Source organism: Oncorhynchus keta, chromosome 9, assembly GCF_023373465.1.
Source record: "Oncorhynchus keta strain PuntledgeMale-10-30-2019 chromosome 9, Oket_V2, whole genome shotgun sequence".
NCBI classification, from domain to species: domain Eukaryota; kingdom Metazoa; phylum Chordata; class Actinopteri; order Salmoniformes; family Salmonidae; genus Oncorhynchus; species Oncorhynchus keta.
The window spans coordinates 33,240,640-33,261,185 of record NC_068429.1 but is presented as its reverse complement, the minus strand read 5'-3'; the positions used below and the strand labels follow the sequence as shown (position 1 = coordinate 33,261,185).

General features: G+C 39.4%; 1 protein-coding gene across 1 annotated transcript in view; it reads left to right on the top strand.

Moving 5' to 3' along the window:
* The window catches only part of LOC118387586 (WD repeat-containing protein 5), a 31,228-nt gene that overhangs the window by 5,247 nt on the left and 5,435 nt on the right, over nt 1-20,546 (top strand). Inside the window, exons 2-7 of the mRNA XM_035776100.2 lie at nt 783-888; nt 1,264-1,372; nt 4,234-4,307; nt 4,398-4,487; nt 19,323-19,412; nt 19,545-19,628. Coding sequence (XP_035631993.1) covers nt 817-888; nt 1,264-1,372; nt 4,234-4,307; nt 4,398-4,487; nt 19,323-19,412; nt 19,545-19,628 — 519 coding nt within the window. The 5' untranslated portion in view covers nt 783-816. The remainder of the gene's footprint in view (nt 1-782; nt 889-1,263; nt 1,373-4,233; nt 4,308-4,397; nt 4,488-19,322; nt 19,413-19,544; nt 19,629-20,546) is intronic.

The window sequence follows — 20,546 nt, the reverse complement described above, 5'->3', positions numbered from 1 at the left end:
CTGGGCCAATTGTGCGTCGTCCCATGGACCTCCCGGTCGCGGCCGGCTGCGACAGAGCCTGGGCTCGAACCCAGAATCTCTGGTGGCACAGCTAGCACTATGATGCAGTGCCTTAGACCACTGCGCCATCCGGGAGGCCGAAAATAAGGCCTTTTCTAAAAAACGTAATATGCACCATCACACTCCCTTATCTGATTGGTCGAGTAACTAGTGTCGACCCATGGTGAATGAAATTTCTGATTAACTCCACCAACTGAGTTTAGCAGAGACCAGGCTTTGTTGAATTCTTCTCCGACGACATAGATTTGCCCAAGGTCAATACATAAAAAAAACTGTCCTCTCTAGTTGCATGCCTTTCTTTGCTGAAATCCATACTTTTTCATTAAACGTTTAATCAAATACAACCACCAACTGTTTGCTCATTGCTGTTCCTCTAAGATGGCAACTCAGCACAAATGCGCATGTGTCAATTGAATCTCAACAAGGAAACAGTCTGGTTAATTGGTTAAGGATTTATTAATAAGTATGGATTTCAGCAAACAAAGGCACACCGAGGACAAACAGAGGACAAACATGGGTACAGGGTAAGCGTTTCATAAGAAGTTTTTGTTGTTGAAGTATTGACCTTGGGAGAATCGACGTAGTCAGAGCTGAGTTCCACAAAGCCTGGTTTCAGCTCAACTCAGTTGGACTTCATCAGAAACGTCCTTTACCATGGAATTGAGTTTAGTCGGCTACATCTTGGCATAATGAACATTCCTTTCTGCTCTCCTCTTTTGCAGGCTGGTTGTCCCACTCGGCTCCATCACTATCACCATGGCAACAGAGGAGAAGAAACCAGAAACTGAGGCCACTAAAACGTCATCTGCATCTGCCAGCCAGAGTAAGGTATGGGTTCATGCTTGCCCTCATTGTCGCCAGATAGCGTGACAGCTGTCTGCAGGTATGGCTCCTGGTAACTGCATGTCACGTTAGAATGATTCCATCTGAGAGAAGACAATGGCTCGCCTTATTACCATTCAAATGTTTTTTTCCTATGGATTTGTACAGATGGGCTACTACCCCATTGGTTCCCTGGGACTTGCGTTGATGAAACCTCTGTCACTTGATACTCAAATATACCATGTAGCCAGATTGTCCCGTGTCTCTGCTATTTACATAGTGTCTGAATCTTTTTTTTTTTTACGGGAAATTGCCTTAAATGCTTCTACAGATATCAACTGAACTGCTTTCCTGTTCCAAATGTTTACTTCCCCTATTTAGTCGGCACCAGTCAAGCCCAACTACACCCTGAAATTCACCTTAGCCGGCCACACAAAAGCAGTTTCGTCTGTCAAGTTCAGTCCCAGTGGAGAGTGGCTCGCCAGTTCATGTAAGTTTTTATGATGAGTGCATTAGGTGGGGTTAGAACAGTAGGTTTACCGACTACTGCTATTCGGCTTGTAACTTTGCATGCACAAGTTGTTGTAGAATAAAATGTATAACATTTAATTAAATGCAATGTTCTTTCAATGTAAATTATCTGATAACTCTTTCTTGCATGATAACTAAAGGAAGGCACAGTTACGTGCTCCGGAACTTTGGCGACTTTAAACCTACTGCTTTGGGCTGGATGTCTAGTTCATACTGTACATGCATAATCTATGAGCAGAATTACTATTTTATCTAAATTTGACATGAAATCCCTAGTTTGAAAGTGACACATGCTGCGCCATATTCCCCCACGTTGGCCGCCCCCCTAGCAATTCAAGTTCCAGAGAGCGAACAATGACGTGGTGTACATATCTGCACATATGTGATTTAGTATGCAATTTTGCTTTTTGGCTCGTGAGCGATACTTTCAGAACTACGGGATAAAAAGTATACCAAAGTACCAGAGAATTTCTAATCGAATATCCAAACACTTTAGTATTCCATTACTTACGAGAGTATTAATTTAAAAATAATAATAAATATAGGCCTTATAACAATGAAAATGCTTTGTCTTTGTGCCATACAAGTCTATAGCCTATCATGACATTTGACATTAATTTAATAAACAACAATTTGACCGTTTGTTTTGACGGGCACTGCATAAAAACGACACGTGTAGCCTGCACAGGTGTGAAACGTGTCAGGCGATCAAAGCGGAACTACAGTCAGAGGCTCCATATGTAGCCTCGCAAGTGAAGTGGGATATTTTGAATCTGTGCAAAAATGGAATTAAGTTACCTTAATGAGAAGCAGTAGACTACAACAAGCAACCAACGGGTTGGCTGTTGTTAAACTTGAATGGAGTTGTTGTAGACAAGGATGGAGAGCACAGCAAAACCGCCTCAGTTAGCCTTGCTAGTTGGCTAACTTAGCTGGTTAGCATAGCTAGCTTCTTTACGTCGATTTGAGGCAGTCAAAACGGGCACTACCAGATAAAGGGCTGGGAATTGGCAGGGACAATATAATTCAATTACAATATTTGGGTATTCTCACGATTCTATGTATTGCGATTTGATGTTCCAAACATATTGCTCACTATATGTCTGCTGCAGAGAGATGTGAGAGCATGAGAAAATGAGTCTTCATCATTCATGGAAATAGCTGGAAACATTTTGGCTCAAACTATTTAAAAAGATGGAGAACAAAATAAATAACATAGTTTTGGCGCAGGTGTGGGCGACTAGCGCCAACATCGCTACCTTTTAAAAATGCAAATCGACACTTGGAGTTTATATAATATCGCAATACAGTGCCTTCAGAAAGTATTCACACCCCTTCAGATTTTGTTGTTACAACCTGAATAAAAAAAAATTACATTGATATTTGTCACTCGCCTACACACAATACCCCATGATATCAAAGTGGAATTATGTTTATATAAATGTTTACAAATTAATTAAAAATGAAAAGCTGAAATGTCAGTGGGTCAACAAGTATTCAACCCCTTATGTCAAGCCTAAATAACGTCAGGAGTAAAAATGTTCTTAACAAGGCACATAATACGTTGCATGGACTCACTCTGTGTGCACAATAGTGTTTGACAAGGTTTCTGAATGACTACCTCATCTCAGTCGTGCAGCGAATCAAACACAGATTCAACCACAGACCAAGGAGGTATTCCAATGCCTCGCAAAGAAGGGCACCTATTGGTAGATGGGTAAAAAAAGTTAAACATTAAATACCCCTTTGAGCATGGTGAAATATGAATTACACTTTAGATGGTGTATCAATACACCCAGTCACTACAAAGATACAGGCATCCTTCTTCCTAAATTAGTTGCCGGAGAGGAAAGAAACCGCTTAGGGATTTCACTGAGGTCAATGGTTATTTTAAAACGGTTAGATTTGAATTGCAGTGATAGTTTTCTCCTATGGATGGATCAACAACATTGTAGTTACTCCCCAAAAATAACCTAATTGACATTGACAAGAAAGAAGCCTGTACAGAATGAAACTATTCCAAAACATGCATCCTGTTTGCAGTAAGGCATTTCAAAATAGTGTGGCAAAGAAGTTAACTTTATATTCGGGTCATAAAGTTGTTATGTTTGGGGCAAACACATGTCATTGAGTACCACTCTAAATATTTTCAAGCATGGTGATGGCTGCATCATGTTATGGGTATGCTTGTCAATGGCAAAGACTAGTGAGTTTAGGATAAATGGGAACGGAATAGAGCTAAGCACAGGCAAAATCCTAGAGGAAAACCTGGTTGTCTGCTTTCTAACATACTGGGTGACAAATTCACCTTTAAGCAGGACAATAACCTTTTTAAAAAACTAATTGGGTTAAAATCTAAGGCAAGACTTAAATTGGTGTCTCGCAATTGACAAAGCTTGAAGAATTGTGAAAATAATACTGTTCTTCAAATATTGTACAATCCAGGTGTGCAAGGTTCTTAGACTTACTCAGAAAAAGTCACAGCTGTAATGACATGCTATGGCAGCAAGAATATTGTCTGACTAGTGCAAATATGGCTACTTTCTCTCTCCCTCCTGTCTCACATAGTGCTGCTCTGTTTGCTACTGCAGCAAGGTGGGGGAAGGGCAGCGGCTGGTGTCTTTCCCTAGTTGTGCAGCAAGTGCCCAGGTTTTTAAGAACGTTTCACAAAAAACACATGTATTTTGGCTATCGGGATATCCCCAAAAAATGAAACATTATTCTAGTGGTGAAAATATTTCAAATGCCCATCCCTAATGATAACACTACATTTCAATAGAAAATGCTTATGTAACCTGTCTTGAAATATATGTTTTACAGCTGCTGACAAACTGATAAAAATTTGGGGAGCTTACGATGGAAAGTTTGAGAAAACAATATCGGGACACAAACTTGTGAGTTCAAGCTTCCATTATATATATATTTTTATGGATATGCCTCTAATGTGGCACAAACCAAGTTTCCCTTTCACTTGTCATCTGCAGGGGATCTCAGATGTCGCCTGGTCCTCAGACTCCAACCTCCTGGTTTCAGCATCTGACGACAAGACTCTAAAGATCTGGGACGTCAGCTCGGTAAGAGGCAGGATGGGGAGGTTATTCTCAGAAATATAGAATAAGGGGGCTGGTTTGGAGATGGCATAGAACAGACATGCTTCTGTATTAGGCTAAGAAATGATTCCCAAGTACATTTATTCTCAAGTATTTTATTTTCTCTGTTATGTTGTGAGCACTGAAAAGACATGCATTATTGTTGCTGACACTCCGCTGTTCAGATGAAGGGAATTAACACTCTATAATGTGCACCACTGCAGCGGTCAACTCAAACTGCAGTGTGTAGCTGTGGGCAAAGTAATTCAAAGCATATACTTTATCACTCAGGATGTAACTTTCCAGTGCTACTATTTTTGCCATGTAATGTTATGAAATAGTCAATTCAGTTGAAGATGCTACATGTAGAATGTCTCACCCATGTGGAAGCTAGGTGAATTGCAACAACACTTAAGCTGAATATAAACAAACAATCAATCAATGAAGTTATAAAGCCCTTTTTACATCAGCCGATGTCACAAAGTGCTGTACAGAAACCCTGTCTCAAACCCCAAACAGCAAGCAATGCAGATGTAGAAGCACGGTGGTTAAGAAAAACTCCCTATAAAGGCCAGAACCAAGGAAGAAGCCGAGAGAGGAACCAGGCTCTGAGGGGTGGCCAGTCTTTTGGCTGTGCCGGGTGGAGATTATGACAGAACATGTTCAAGATGTTCATATATGACCAGCAGGGTCCGATAATAATAATCACAGTGGTTGTAGAGGGTGCAACAGGTCAGCACCTCAGGCGTAAATGTCAGTTGGCTTTTCATAGCCGATCATTCAGAATTAGAGACAGCAGGTGCGGTAGAGAGAGGCCAACAGCAGGTTTGGGACATGGTACTACGTCCAGTGAACAGATCAGGGTTCCATAGCCACAGACAGAACAGTTAAATCTGGAGCAGCAGCATGACTAGGTGGACTGGGGACAGCAAGGAGTCATCAGGCCAGGTAGTCCTGAGGCATGATCCCAGGGCTGAGGTCCTCCGGGAGGGGAGGGAGACAGAGAATTAGAGGGCGCACACTTAAATTCACACAGGACACCGGATAAGACGGGAGAAATACTCCAGATATAACAGACTGACCCTAGCCCCCCGACACAAACTATTGCAGCATAAATACTGGAGGCTGAGACAGGAGGGGTCGGAAGACGCTATATGACCCTGTCAGACTTTTACCTGCATCCCATTTCGCTGCAACATGTGGTGACTTGGTGGCTATGGAAACTAGTGGATAACACTTGCGCTTGAGTGTTTTACTTTGTTTCATCCACCAGCTTCAAACAACTGAAAATACAATATTTTAAAAATATATTTCACGGCGATTTTTAGATTGTACAATGATTCTGTACACCATGAATTGCTTGTTTTGTCACAAACTGAAATGATTTCTGTGGCTGTAATTTCAGTTTTCAATTTATTTGGATGTTTTGTGATTTGGATGTAGACTGTTGATGGAAATGTAGCCCTATGTGGTGCAATGGAGGCCTTGATGGTATAAGCCAGTGCAGACACAACTCATTTGATAAAACTGTTAAAAATAAATGTAGATGGGTCTTGGATTCAGGGGTTGTCAACTGGTGGCCCGTGAGCCAAATTCAGTCAGCGGGCTATTTTATTTGCCCCTCAAGTTCTCTGAGTAAAAAATAAAATAAAAAAATAGGTTGTAATAAAATAATGGTACTTATTGAAAAAAAATCAAGATTCTCTAGAAAAGGTTGGCCTTAATGCAAATATAAGCCCAGCTCATTTTACATAAAATATTTAGGCAAAAATACTGTTACTTTAAGAACCTGATTTTTTTTTTATTTTTTTTATTTCCAATATGCAAATGATAAAATTGGTCAAACTCGCAGTTTAATACATGTACAAAATCATCCTCTTTTCCTAAAATCATGATGGTCATTACTTTTATTTATTTACATGAAAGGGGAGGTTAACTTGGCTCCAGACAATCGATCTGAGATCGACTTAAGATTCAGTTATGCCAAACATGTCTCAGCATTAAAAAAAAAAAAAAGATATAAAGCTAGAGAATGAGTTTTTGCACAGGTTCAGCCGACTAGCGCTAGCTAACGTTAACCTCTCTGGGATATGTGGGACGGTAGCGTCCCACCTCGCTAACAGCCAGTGAAATTGCATGGAACCAAATTCAAAACAACAGAAATCCCATAATTAAAATTCCTCAAACATACAAGTATTTTACACCATTTTAAAGATGAACTTGTTGTAAATCCAGCCACAGTGTCCGGTTTCAAAAAGGCTTTACAACGAAAGCACACCAAACGATTTATGTTAGGTCAGTACCTAGTCACAGAAAAACACAGCCATTTATCCAGCCAAAGAGAGGCGTCACAAAAAGCAGAAATAGAGAAAATGAATCACTAACCTTTGATCTTCATCAGATGACACTCATAGGACTTCATGTTACACAATACATGTATGTTTTGTTCGATAAAGTTCATATTTATATTCAAAAATCTCAGTTTACATTGGCGCGTTATGTTCAGTAGTTCCAAAACATCCGATGATTTTGCAGAGAGCCACATCAATTTACAGAAATACTCTAAATAAACATTGATAAAAGATACAACTGTTATGCGTGGAATTTTAGATCCACTTCTCCTTAATGCAACCGCTGTGTCAGATTTTTAAAAAACTGTACGGAAAAAGCACCCCATGCAATAATCTGAGTACAGCGCTCCGACAACACAAGCCATACAGATATCCGCCATGTTGTGGAGTCAGCAGAAGTCAGAAATAGCATTATAAATGTTCACTCATCTTTGATCTTCATCCGAATGCACTCTCAGGAATCCCAGTTCCACAATAAATGTTTGATTTGTTCGATAACGTCCATTTATGTCCAAATACCTAATTTTTGTTTGCGTTTAGTATACAATCCAAACTCGCGATGCGTGGGCAAGTCCAGGCGAAAGTTCAGACGAAAAGTTATATTACAGTTCGTAGAAACATGTCAAACAAACTATAGAATCAATCTTTAGGATGTTTTTTATCGTAAATCATCAATAATGTTTAAACCGGAGAATTCCTTTGTCTGTAGAAATGCAATGGAACAGAGGGAACTCTCACATGAGCACATGTGATCAGCTCATGCCACTCTGCCAGACCTCTGACTCATTCAGCTCCCATTCCCCCCTCCTTCACAGTAGTAGCATCAAACAACGTTCTAAAGAATGTTGGCATCTTGTGGAAGCCTTAGGAAGTGCAATATGACCCCATAGACACTGTATATTCGATAGGCAATGATTTGAAAAACTACAAATCTCAGATTTCCCACTTCCTGGTTGGATTTTATCTCAGGCATTTGCCTGCCATATGAGTTCTCTTATACACAGACATCATTCAAACAGGTTTAGAAACTTCAGAGTGTTTTCTATCCAAATCTACTAATAATAGGCTAAATATTAGCAACTGGGCCTGAGTAGCAGGTAGTTTACTCAGGGCACCTTATTCATCCAAGCTACTCAATACTGTCCCCCAGTCCCAAAGAAGTTAACTGCCGTGTAAATTTTATTTAAAAAATATTTTTTTTACAATATATTTGGAGTCATAGACTATAATATTGTACAAAATAATATTGTAATACTCTACTGTATAAATTTTTCCTTCATCACGATCAGTTTGTTATAACCAGTTTTAGGAGGACGTGTCATTTACCCCTTCCTTCACAGTTGGCTGCCCATCTGATAATGGGCGCTCAAAACTACACCTAAACTATATTGAAACTAATTTCACTCATATATGTAGCCTAAAGACAAGTTTCAATTGACAATAGTCTGATGGGTGACAATATTTTCAATTGTGAATGAAGACACTGAGGGAACAGAGCAGCGTGTGAAATTGACAAAGGGAATGGAGCTTACCAAAATAATAACTTTTTTCTAATCCTAGGTTCATGCAGGTCTGACATTTTGATTTATATTACATATCAGAAAAAGCATATTATAAGGTTTATAAAATAACTGCTTTTGCCAAACAACTCTAAACATTTAACAAATGAGCTCTATTTCAAAATGTTACTTTTTCCAAAGATGACTGCGGTTCCATGTATTCAACACCTGAGCACTCACGGCTGCATATAGGCAAGGAAGCACAGACTTGTAACATAATCAAACTTAAAATATGCTATTCTGTTATTTTCTTACCAGCTGACTACACCAGGGGCGCACGTATGTTGATTATGTCCATCCACAACTGACGTGATCAGGACCGCAGGTTGAAATATGAAAAAGACCTCTGAACCAACTATATTCATTTGGGGACATGTCGAAAAGCTTTAAACATTCGTGGCAATTTAGCTAGCTAGCAAAAGGTCCTCTGACAATTAATCAACAGATAAAATGGTAAAAAAAGTTAGTTAGTTTCTAGTAATCTCTCCTCCTTCAGTCTTCTTCTTCTTTGGACTTTGTAGTGGTTAGCAACCAATTTTAAGGTGCATTACCACCACCAACTGTACTGGAGTGTGAACCTCAGTTCATCTTTCAATCACCAATGTGGGTATATGCTCCTAAAAAACAATGAGGAGATGGGAGAGGCAGGATGTGCAAAGCGTCACAAGTAGAACCAAGTTCTATTTTAGCGCCTGGCTAGGCAGACGCTCATGAGCAGTTTGGATGCAACAATTGAATAATATGTGTATGGTCAGCGTGTTAGGTTCATAATATTTAAGACCTGACAAAACAAAATAATGTATTAACACTTGAGTTGTGTAGTTTAGCATGTTTTTTATTAATTTTTTACATAGCCTACCGTAACAAACTAATGAAATTCCTATTGTAATTCTTAGATTTTTTTCGTATTCTGTGACCTTCATAAGCACAACCAAAGGATTTATTAGAATGTTGATGCTAAAACAACTGGGAATTGGCTCAGAATGGGATGGCTAGAGGCCCGGCTTTTCTATTGTAAAAAATACTTAACATTGAATAATCAACAGCAAATACATATAGGGCTGGGCTGGCCAAAAATCAGATCACAATGTTTTTCAAGTTGATGGTATTTTATGTTTTTGAATAATATAAGTTCTACATTTGCTTTGAGTAGTGCATGACCCGAGGGTGGTAACACAAGTATTCACACCCCTTTTCCATATTTTGTTACAAGGTGTGAGTAAAATTGATTTGTCTTTTTATGTGTTAACAATCTACACAAAATACTTGAATGTCAGTGGAAGAACATGTATTATGAAACCTTTCCACACATGGATTGTAGAATATTTCACTTTCTTAAAATTCTTCAAACTTTGTCAAGTTGGTTGTTGTTCATTGCTAGACAGCCATTTTCAAGTCTTGCCATAGAATTTTGAGCCGATTTTAAAAGAAAACTGTAACTAGGCCACTCAGGAACATTCGATGTCGTCTTGATAAACAACTCTGGTGAATTTGTCGCCCAGTGTCTGTTTGAAAGTAGCCTGAACCAGGTTTTCCCTCTTGGATTTTGCCTGTGCTTTGCTCCATTCCATTTCTTTTTTATCAAACTGCATAGTCCTTGCCAATGACAAGCATACCCATAACATGATGCAGCCACCATCATGCTTGAAAATATGAAGAGTGGTACTCAGTGATGTTGGATTTGCCACAAATTATAACACTTTGTTTTCAGGACATAAAGTTCGTCTTTGCCACATTTTTATCAGTTTTACTTTAGTGCTTTATTGCAAACAGGATGCATGTTGTGGAATATTGTTGTTCTGTGCCGGCTTCTTTTCTCTCTGTCATTTAGCTTATTATTGTGGAGTAACTACAATGTTGTTGATCCATTCGAAGTTTTCAAAGGGATATTCACGGTTTTTAATCTGTGGTTGACTCTGTTTTGAAATGCATAGCTTTACTGAAGGACCTTACAATTATCTGTATGTGTGGGGTACAGAGATGAGGTAGACCGTTCATAAATCATGTTAAACACTATTGCACTCAGAGTGAGTCCATGCAATTTATTATGCTCAATAAAGATTGCAAAATTGTGGTTTATGAACTGATACATTTTACATTATTATACAAAATTATTGCAAACAATAGAATGTTATATATGGGGATGCAACAATCCCAACTCTGCAGATTCTTCTACGAAGAGACAATCATTAGATCATTTGTTTTGGTACTGTCCATATGGAGCTTGTTTTTGTTTGCATGTTCAGGAATAGATGAAGAATTGCAACATTTACCTGGAGCTAACTCTGCAAATAGCACTGCTGGGTGATTTGAAAAGTCAGTCAATCGATCAATAATATAATCAATATTTTTGCTAAAGTATTATCTTTAATTTACAATCTGTAGAAACTATGAGAATAGAAATAATCAGAACTTTTGTGAAACAGCACAGTTGATAAATATATGTTCAATAGAAATCAATACTGGATGGTGTTCAGAGATAGATGGGAGGGGTTGAGTGGAGCTGAAAGGGGGTAACTAAAAACAAGATAACTAATGTTTTACTGTATCCTTAAAATGTATGTAGGTTCAGAACCTTTGTGAAACAGCACAGTTCACCTTCACTTGTTCCACATTTTGTTACGTTACAGCCTTATTCTAAAATGTGTTATTGTTTTAACCCCTCAATCAATCTACACAAAATATCCCATAACGACAAAGCATGACAAAGCAACAACAGACTTTCTGAAATTTTTGCTAATTTGATTGAAAAAAAAAAAAAACGTAGCACTAAAGTATTCAGACCCTTTACTCAGTACTTTGTTGATGCACATTAGGCAGTGATTACAGCCTCGTCTTGCTGGGTATGACGCTACAACCTTGGCACACCTGTATTTAGGGAGTTTCTCACATTCTTCTCTGCAGATCCTCTCAAGCTCTGTCAGGTTGGATGGGGATCTCAAGGCTGATCAATGGAAACAGGATGCATCTGAGCTCAATTTCGAGTCTCATAGCAAAGGGTCTGAATACTTATGTAAATGAGGTATTTTTGTTTTATTTTGAATACATTTGTAAACATTTCTTAACCAGTTTTTACTTTGTCATTATGGGGTATTGTGTGTAGATTGATGGGGGGAATACTTCAGAATACTTTACGAATGATTTATAGATTATATTAGTACCAGTCAAGTTTGGACACACCACCTCATTCCAGGGGTTTTCTTTGCTTTTTTACTATTTTCTACATTGTAGAATAATAGTGAAGACATCAAAACTATGAAATGACACATGGAATCATGTAGTAACCAAAAAAGTGTTAAACAAATTACAATATATTATATTTTTAGATTCTTCAAAGTAGCCACCCGTTGCCTTGATGAAAGCTTTGTACACTCTTGGCATTCTCTCAACCAGCTTCATGAGGTAGTCACCTGGAATGCCTTTCAAATTAACAGGTGTGCCTTGTAAAAAGTTAATTTGTGGAATTTCTTTCCTTAACTCAACTAGGGTACATGGGATGCTAGCGTCCCACCTGGCCAACATCCAGTGAGATTGCAGAGCGCCAAATACAGAAATACTCATTATAAAAATTCAGAAAACAAAACATATTTTACATAGGTTTAAAGATTCACTTCTTGTGAATCCAACCACGGTGTCAGATTTAAAAAATGCTTTACGGCGAAAGCATACCGTACGATTATTTGATAACATAGCCCAGCAGGCAAATCATTACAAACATAAACCACCCAAGTAGAGTTACACAAGTCAGAAATAGAGAGAAAATTAATCCCTTACCTTTTGATCTTCATATGGGTGCACTCAAGGCATTAATTTACTCAAATGTTCCTTTTGTTTGATAGTCTCTTTATATCCAAAAACCTCCATTTATTTCGCGTTTTCTTCAGTAATCCACAGGCTCAAACACAGTCAAAACAGGCAGACAAAAAAATCCAAACATGTCATAGAAACATGTCAAACGATGTTTATATTCAATCCTCAGGTTGTTTTTAGCCTAAAATTATCTATAATATTTCAACCGGACAATAACGTTGTCAATATAAAAGGTAAACAAGAAAGGCACTCTCGGGATTGCGCATGGAAAAAGCTCTGTGACATGTCAGGGTCCACTCATTCAGAGTGGTCTTACTCCCTCATTTATCAGAATACAAGCCTGAAACAATTTCTAAAGACTGTTGACATCTCGCGGAAGGCATAGAAACTGCAATTTGAGTCCTAATTCAATGGATACTGTAATGACATTGAATAGAAAACTACAACAACAACAACAACAAAAACTACTTCCTGAATGGATTTCTCAGGTTTTTATACTCAGACACCGTTTTAACAGTTTTGGAAACTTTAGTGTTTTCTATCCAAATCTACCAGTTATGCATATCGTATTTTCGAACGTAAATAATCGATAAAATTGAAGACTGGATGATCTGTGTTCAATACAGGAGGAAAACAAACTAGCTAGCTTTCTGGTCACGCACCTCTTATCTAACAGTCTTATCTAACCTCGTTCTGAACAGGGCTACTTCTTCATTACACAAAGGAAAAACCTCAAACAATTTCTAAAGACTGGTGAGAGTGGGAGCGGTAGGAACTGCAATAAGTCCCTTAGAAATCTTTATTCCCAATGAAAAGCCATTGAAAAAAGAGTGACCTCAAAAACAAAACAAAAAACCTGAATGGTGTGTTCTCGGGTTATGTTATATTCACAGACATGATTCAAACAGTTTTAGAAACTTCAGAGTGTTTTCTATCCAAATCTACTAATAATATGCATACCTTATCTTCTGGGGATGAGTAGCAGGCAGTTGAATTTGGGCATGCATTTCATCGACAGTCCGTCATTACTTTAAGACATGAAGGTAAGTCAATCTGGAAAATGTCAAGAACTTTGAAAGTTTCTGCAAGTGCAGTTGCAAAAACCACCAGGTGCTATGATGAACCTGGCTCTCATGAGGACTGCCACAGGAAAGGATGACCCAGAGTTACATCTGCTGCAGAGGATACTTTCATTAGTTACCAGCCTCAGAAATTACAACCCGAATAAATGCTTCATAGTTCAAGTAACAGACACATCTCAACATCAACTGTTCAGAGGAGACCGCATGAATCAGACTCATGGGTGAATTGTTGCAAAGAAACCACTACTAAAGGACACCAATAAGAAGAAGACTTCCATGGGCCAATAAATACGAGCAATGGACTTTAGACCGGTGGAAGTCTGTCCTTTTAGTCCGATTCGAAATTTGAGATTGTTGGTTCCAACCGTGTGTCATTTGTGAGACGCAAAGTAGGTGAACGGATGATCTCTGCATGTGTGGTTCCCACCGAGAAGCATGGAGGATGAGCTGTGATGGTGTGTGGGTGCTTTGCTGGTGACCCTGGCAGTGATTTATTTAGAATTCAAGGCACTCTTAACCCGTATGACTACCACACTATTCTGCAGCAATACGCAATCCAATCTGGTTTGCGCTTAGTGGGACTATTTTGTTTTTCCACAGGACAATGACACAACACACCTTCAGGCTGTGTAAAGGCTTTCACCAAGGAGAGTGATGTGCGGCATCAGATGACCTGGCCTCAACAATCACCCGACCTCAACCCAATTGAGATGGTTTGGGATGAGTTGGACCGCAGAGGGAAGGAAAAGCAGCCAACAAGTGCTCAGCATATGTGGGAACTCCAAGACTTGGAAAGTCATTCCAGGTGAAGCTGGTTGAGAGAATGCTAAAAGTGTGCAAAGCTGTTGTCAAGGCAAAGGGTGGCTACTTAAACAATTGTAAATATATTTTAAATTCTTCTATCACTTTTTTTGGTTACTATAATATAATATAATAATATATGCCATTTAGCAGACGCTTTTATCCAAAGCGACTTACAGTCATGTGTGCATACATTCTACGTATGGGTGGTCCCGGGGATCGAACCCACTACCCTGGCGTTACAAGCGCCATGCTCTACCAACTGAGCTACAGAAGGACCACTATGTTTCCATATGTGTTATTTCATAGTTTTGATGTCTTCACTATTATTCTACAGTGTAGTAAAAATAAGGAAAAACCCTTGAATGAGTAGGTGTGTCCAAACATTTTACTGTATGTGTGTTTTTGTGTGTGTGTTCGCGCGCGCACACTCTGCATTCGGAAAGTATTCAGATCCCTTCCCTTTTCCACGTTACCTTACAGCCTTATTTTAAATTGATTAATTGAAAAAAATGTTTTTTGGACATTTTTGCATATTTTTTCAAAGTAAAAAAACAAGGGGAGCGAAGAGTAAACAAGTAGTGCCTAAGCTTACAGAAATTGACATTACACAAGGCTGTTGCACATTTAACATTTAAATACTGTTAAAGAAGGTAAAGTAAAAACCCAAACCGGTCCATTCATTGATACCTGTGTGTGTGTGTGTGTGTGTGTGTGTGTGTGTGTGTGTGTGTATAGTAAAATACAGTATACCGCCCAGCCCTAAATACACATCACCAAATATACATATGTACACAAATTGCACTGGAAGGAGTGGGATAAAGTGATTGCACTGGAAGGAGTGGGAATGATAAAGTGATTGCACTGGAAGGAGTGGGAATGATAAAGTGATTGCACTGGAAGGAGTGGGAATGATAAAGTGATTGCACTGGAAGGAGTGGGATAAAGTGATTGCACTGGAAGGAGTGGGATAAAGTGATTGCACTGGAAGGAGTGGGATAAAGTGATTGCACTGGAAGGAGTGGGATAAAGTGATTGCACTGGAAGGAGTGGGATAAAGTGATTGCACTGGAAGGAGTGGGATAAAGTGATTGCACTGGAAGGAGTGGGATAAAGTGATTGCACTGGAAGGAGTGGGATAAAGTGATTGCACTGGAAGGAGTGGGATAAAGTGATTGCACTGGAAGGAGTGGGATAAAGTGATTGCACTGGAAGGAGTGGGATAAAGTGATTGCACTGGAAGGAGTGGGATAAAGTGATTGCACTGGAAGGAGTGGGATAAAGTGATTGCACTGGAAGGAGTGGGATAAAGTGATTGCACTGGAAGGAGTGGGATAAAGTGATTGCACTGGAAGGAGTGGGATAAAGTGCAGACAATGGAAAAGAAAAAGCAGTGTACAACGATGAATGACGTTTTATTCATTAGAGTAATGAGGGAATATGTTTAGACTGAACTGGGGTCCATTGGGAACGTGACCGGCTAAAACAGGTGATGGTGGAGCGCTCTGCTCAAATCAAACTGATCTGTGCCACCTAGTCATATTGTCAACATAGCAGCGCAATGCATCGTTCAGAAATATATTCATGTATTTTCTATAAAATGTTTACTAAAACAAATCCCGCAATGACTGCAGGGATAAAGAACTTCCTGCTTCCTCTTGCCGAGTGGGATGCAGAAGCATCTACCGTAATGAATCAGCTCTCATGCCTCGAGATTTTACTGGCTTTAATCTGAGCACTTTCCCTTTACAGTGTGGCAAGGCTTGAACAACATGTTACCAACAATTCAGTCCATTTCTATTTTGGTGGAGAATAAGGTGAACTTTAAGTCGCCATGGAAACTGTAGCACCTCAGGGTAGCCTTAACATTAGTTATCTGCATCTAGTGAAGACCCAGTGGGCAAAACCAGGTTGAAAAAACATCAGTATGACATCTTATTCTGATCGAAACTGGCTTCTTTTAAATGTATTTTTGCTGACCACAATATTACGTATTTTTCTGACCACCATACGACCAGTTGGTCATAAAGTCATATTTAAGCCCTCATCATAACCTGGTAGTAACAACCAGACGACAGTTTATCACGTACTGTAAAAAGTATTGCAGAGGATATAGTTGGATGTTGAAAACCTTGTTCATTACATTTCTGTGTTGCCCATAGTCACCAATTAAAAATTTAAATCTGCAACATATTCTGACATTTTAAAGTAGATCAAGAAAAGATCTGCATCAATGTTTTGTACATCTGCATACAGTGATTGTTTCATAATTCACCCACAGACATTACATGCATAGAAAGACTGGGGCGGGGTGTAATATACAAGCCCATTGTTTTAATTTCTGAATGATTACTGAGAGTGGTGTGATGGTGTAGGACCTCATCAAGGACCCTTTAGCATAGAATTCCATTTGGAGTGTAGTGGCCCTCTTGAAGAGTGGTGTGATGGGTCAGATCTGCAGTTGAAGAGAATCATTACAACTTCATCAATTATAGATTTTAAAAGGACATTCATAAAGACACTGTGGACTCGGCCGGCTAAAAGTATTTCCAGTTGAAGAAGTTTGTGGCACTTATAGCTTCAAAATGGAGCAACTAGCTCATGTACATACTTTGCGTCCTCCACCGTGGAGGTCAGGGGCATATTTTAGGACTTCCTGGGGGGCCAACGGTGGATCGACCTCCTGAGTTGTATGGCTTTTCATGACACTTACTGTAAGCATAATAAGAGAAGAAAATGTATGAATGATTTGCCTAATGTCAGCATGCAGGACAGAACAGTAATGCACAGTATAATGTCTTTAACAGTCATAGTCTACTAAAAATGTCTCATTGTTTGTCAAATGTCTCAACTTTTCACATTTACTTACCAACTACAACACACACACACGTGGTGGCAAAGGCATATTTGTTCCTCTGACCCTTCATATTGAAGTAGGACATTTAATTCATTGGTCATCAATCTGAAACATTTTAAGAGGATAACAAAATGAAATGGCAGTTGGATAATGAAATGTTTTGGCTAATCCTTAATGGTAAAGTTTTGCTTTAATCCTAACACGTTAATATTCAAACAACTTTCTATAAACACAGCGCTCCATAATCCTGAGGACATTGTCTCGGACAGAGGTTCCCCAAATTGAGGACAGCTTGGCAGTCTTAAAGTCAAATTTAAAAATGTGAAGTGCGTAAAGAGGCAATAAATATTTTTTTCAAAAGTTATATCATTCCCACAACACATTGTTAGAAATGGGTGTAATTGGCAAATCTCTTCTGCAACGTGGAAAGTTTGAGTTTGGCTGAGCGACGGAGAATGAGCAAGGGAGAAACTAGACATGACTCTCAGGTATATTTGACTGATATCAAAAGGTCAAAACGTTAGCTAAGTTAGCTAGCTACAACCAATGGCTCCAGCAGTTAAAACTGTACATTTACAATGTCCATGGAGGATTAGCCAGGGGGTAACGTTTGCCAGCTAAAATAGCAAATATTTTCCCCAACAAACCGCCGCTAATTCAGGTGCAATAATTTCTGGGGTAATTATTGATGGAAATGAATGCCATTTAAAAACAGGGTTTTGTAAATCCCAGTGGATTGTAGTAGGATACTGAAATAAGACCGGCCTACTTGTTTGTTAAATTCTGTATTTTGTCATAATAGAACATCAAAACAGCATTCTGTTGAACAAGAACATGTGCAGTACAATAAACAGTGCAATTTGCTAACAAAGATTACTATTAGAAGCCAACATACAGCAAGCTGTATCATTAATTAAACCATTATTTAATTGTACTGCAGTTGTACTGTATTTTAAAGGCAGTCAAACGTTATAAGGGTATCCTGTATTATTGTGCATGTTTATCTTATGCTGGTTGACTAGAAAACATGTGGAAGTGAATGTGCACATTTCAATTGAGTGGACTGCAACTTTGAAAAACACTACCATAGCCTGTAGTAAAAGCATTTATAGCGTCAGGAAAAAAATCTAAATTAGGGACCATCTCTGATAGCTATAGGACTGCAGAGACTGTCACAAATTCGATGACTTGGAGGTTAAATATATCACTTCATTGTTTTAGTTTTTTTATTGATATTTCATCACCTGCTGAATAATAACCTAAAATGGCCCTACTCTTTAAAAAGTTAATCTGTCCAGATAAACTGAAGTGGACTCTGACCGAGTACCATTTAGCTGGAGCCCAGAGTAATATTATTCTGTCGGACTTGGGAAGAGCTCAGCCCGTATGAAGCCCCCTTGAGTCCGAGTCCACGCCAAGTCCCCCGGGTCTCAAACAGAATAGGCCCGAGCCCAGTACAGTACGCCACGAGGCCCGAGCCCAGTACAGTACGCCACGAGGCCCGAGCCCAGTACAGTACGCCACGAGGCCCGAGCCCAGTACAGTACGCCACGAGGCCCTAACCCGCTTTGGTGCGCTCTGTCAGCTGTTTGCCAAGTGTGCAAAGCTGAATCATGTAAGCCCTGCTGAAAAATAACATTACTACAATTTGAATAATTGTTCTAGTGTCTTATATGCAATGGGGGCATGGCCTACAAACACTATGGACATGTTTATATAAACGCAACAATTCCAACGATTTTACGGCGCTACAGTTCATATTTGGAAATCATTCAATTTAAATAAATTCATTAGTTCCCAATTGATGGATTTCACACAGATATCAATCAAAATAAGATGTGTTTTTTTTTAATGATGTCTAAATGACTTCATGAAAAAACCATCTTAATCTGGTTGTGATTTGGTTGTAAGACATCTCGACCCGATTTCAACTAATAAAAGACGTCTTTATCATGTCAAGCCCACTGGGTAGGGATTTTTCCCCCCCGCCCAAGTTGTCATGGTATTAAAAGGATAATGTGAGATTTTGTCTACTTTTCTACTTACCAAGAGTCAGATGAACTCTTGAATACAATTCTTATGTCTGCGTGCAGTATAATGGAAGTTAACAGGTAGTTTCCCAAGCCAATGCTAACTAGCTGTAGCGCAATGACTGGTAGGAAGTCAGCTGTTCTGGTAGACTTCCAGGCATTGCACTAATGGTATTCAGCGACATCTCCTTAAACTACCTTCAACTGTTTTCTCTGCAGTTGCATCATAATCGCTACTTCGAGACCCTCCATGCAGTGGATGTTGGATCGACCATAATGAGCTCATACTGTGAACATGTTTAATTTAAACCCACTCATTTCCTATTGCAGGGGAAATGTTTGAAGACATTGAAAGGCCACAGCAACTATGTCTTCTGCTGCAACTTTAATCCCCAGTCCAATCTCATCGTGTCTGGATCAGTGAGTCCTACCTACCAATGCAACACTGCTATTGTAATATTTTTACATAGAAAAGGTTATTGCCAACCCTGATTTCTACCAAGGAGTGATGAATATTTGTTGCTGTGTGTGCTAACATGAGTTCTCTTCTAGTTTGACGAGAGTGTGCGGATATGGGATGTTAAAACCGGCAAATGTTTGAAGACCCTGCCGGCCCACTCTGACCCAGTCTCTGCAGTAAGAGATTATGCTCATGTAGACACCTTCAATGAACCTAAAAACAATGTACTTCAGATAATAGATTTGAGCTCATAGTAGTTGATTATCACACCATCCGGTCAGTGTGCATTCGGAAAGTATTCAGACCCCTTGACTTTTTCCACGTTTTCTTACGTTACAGCCTTATTCTAAAATGGATTAAGTTGTTTTTTTTATCCCTCATCAATCTACACACAATACCCCATAATGACAGTGCAAAAACAGGTTTTATGAATTTTTGCAAATTTATAAATAAAAAAACAGGAATTTACAGAAGTATTCAGACCCTTTACTTAGTACATTTTTGAAACGCCTTTGGTAGCGGTTGCAGCCTTAAGTCTTTTTGGGTACACCTGTATTTGGGGAGTTTCTCACATTCTTCTCTGCAGATCCTCTCATGCTCTGTCAGGTTGGATGGGGAGCGTTGCTGCACAGAGATGTTTGATCGGGTTCAAGTCTGGGCTCTGGCTGAGCTACTCAAGGGCATTCAGAGACTTGTCCCGAAGCCACTCCTGCATTGTCTTGGCTGTGTGCTTAGGGTTGTTGTCCCGTTGGAAGGTGAACCTTCGCCCCAGTCTGATGTCCTGAGCGCTTTGGAGCAGGTTTTCATCAAGAATCTCTCTACTTTGCTCAGTTCATCTTTCCTTCGATCCTGACTAGTCTCACAGTCCCTGACGCTGAAAAACATCCTCACAGCGTGATGCTGCCACCACTATGCTTCACAGTACGGATGGTGCCAGGTTACCCCCAGATGTGACGCTTGGCTTTCAGGCCAAAGAGTTCAATCTTGGTTTGATCAGACCAGAGAATCTTGTTTCTAATGGTCTGAGAGTCTTTAGGTGCCTTTTGGCAAAATCTAAGTGGGCTGTCAGGTGCCTTTTACTGAGGAGTGGCTTC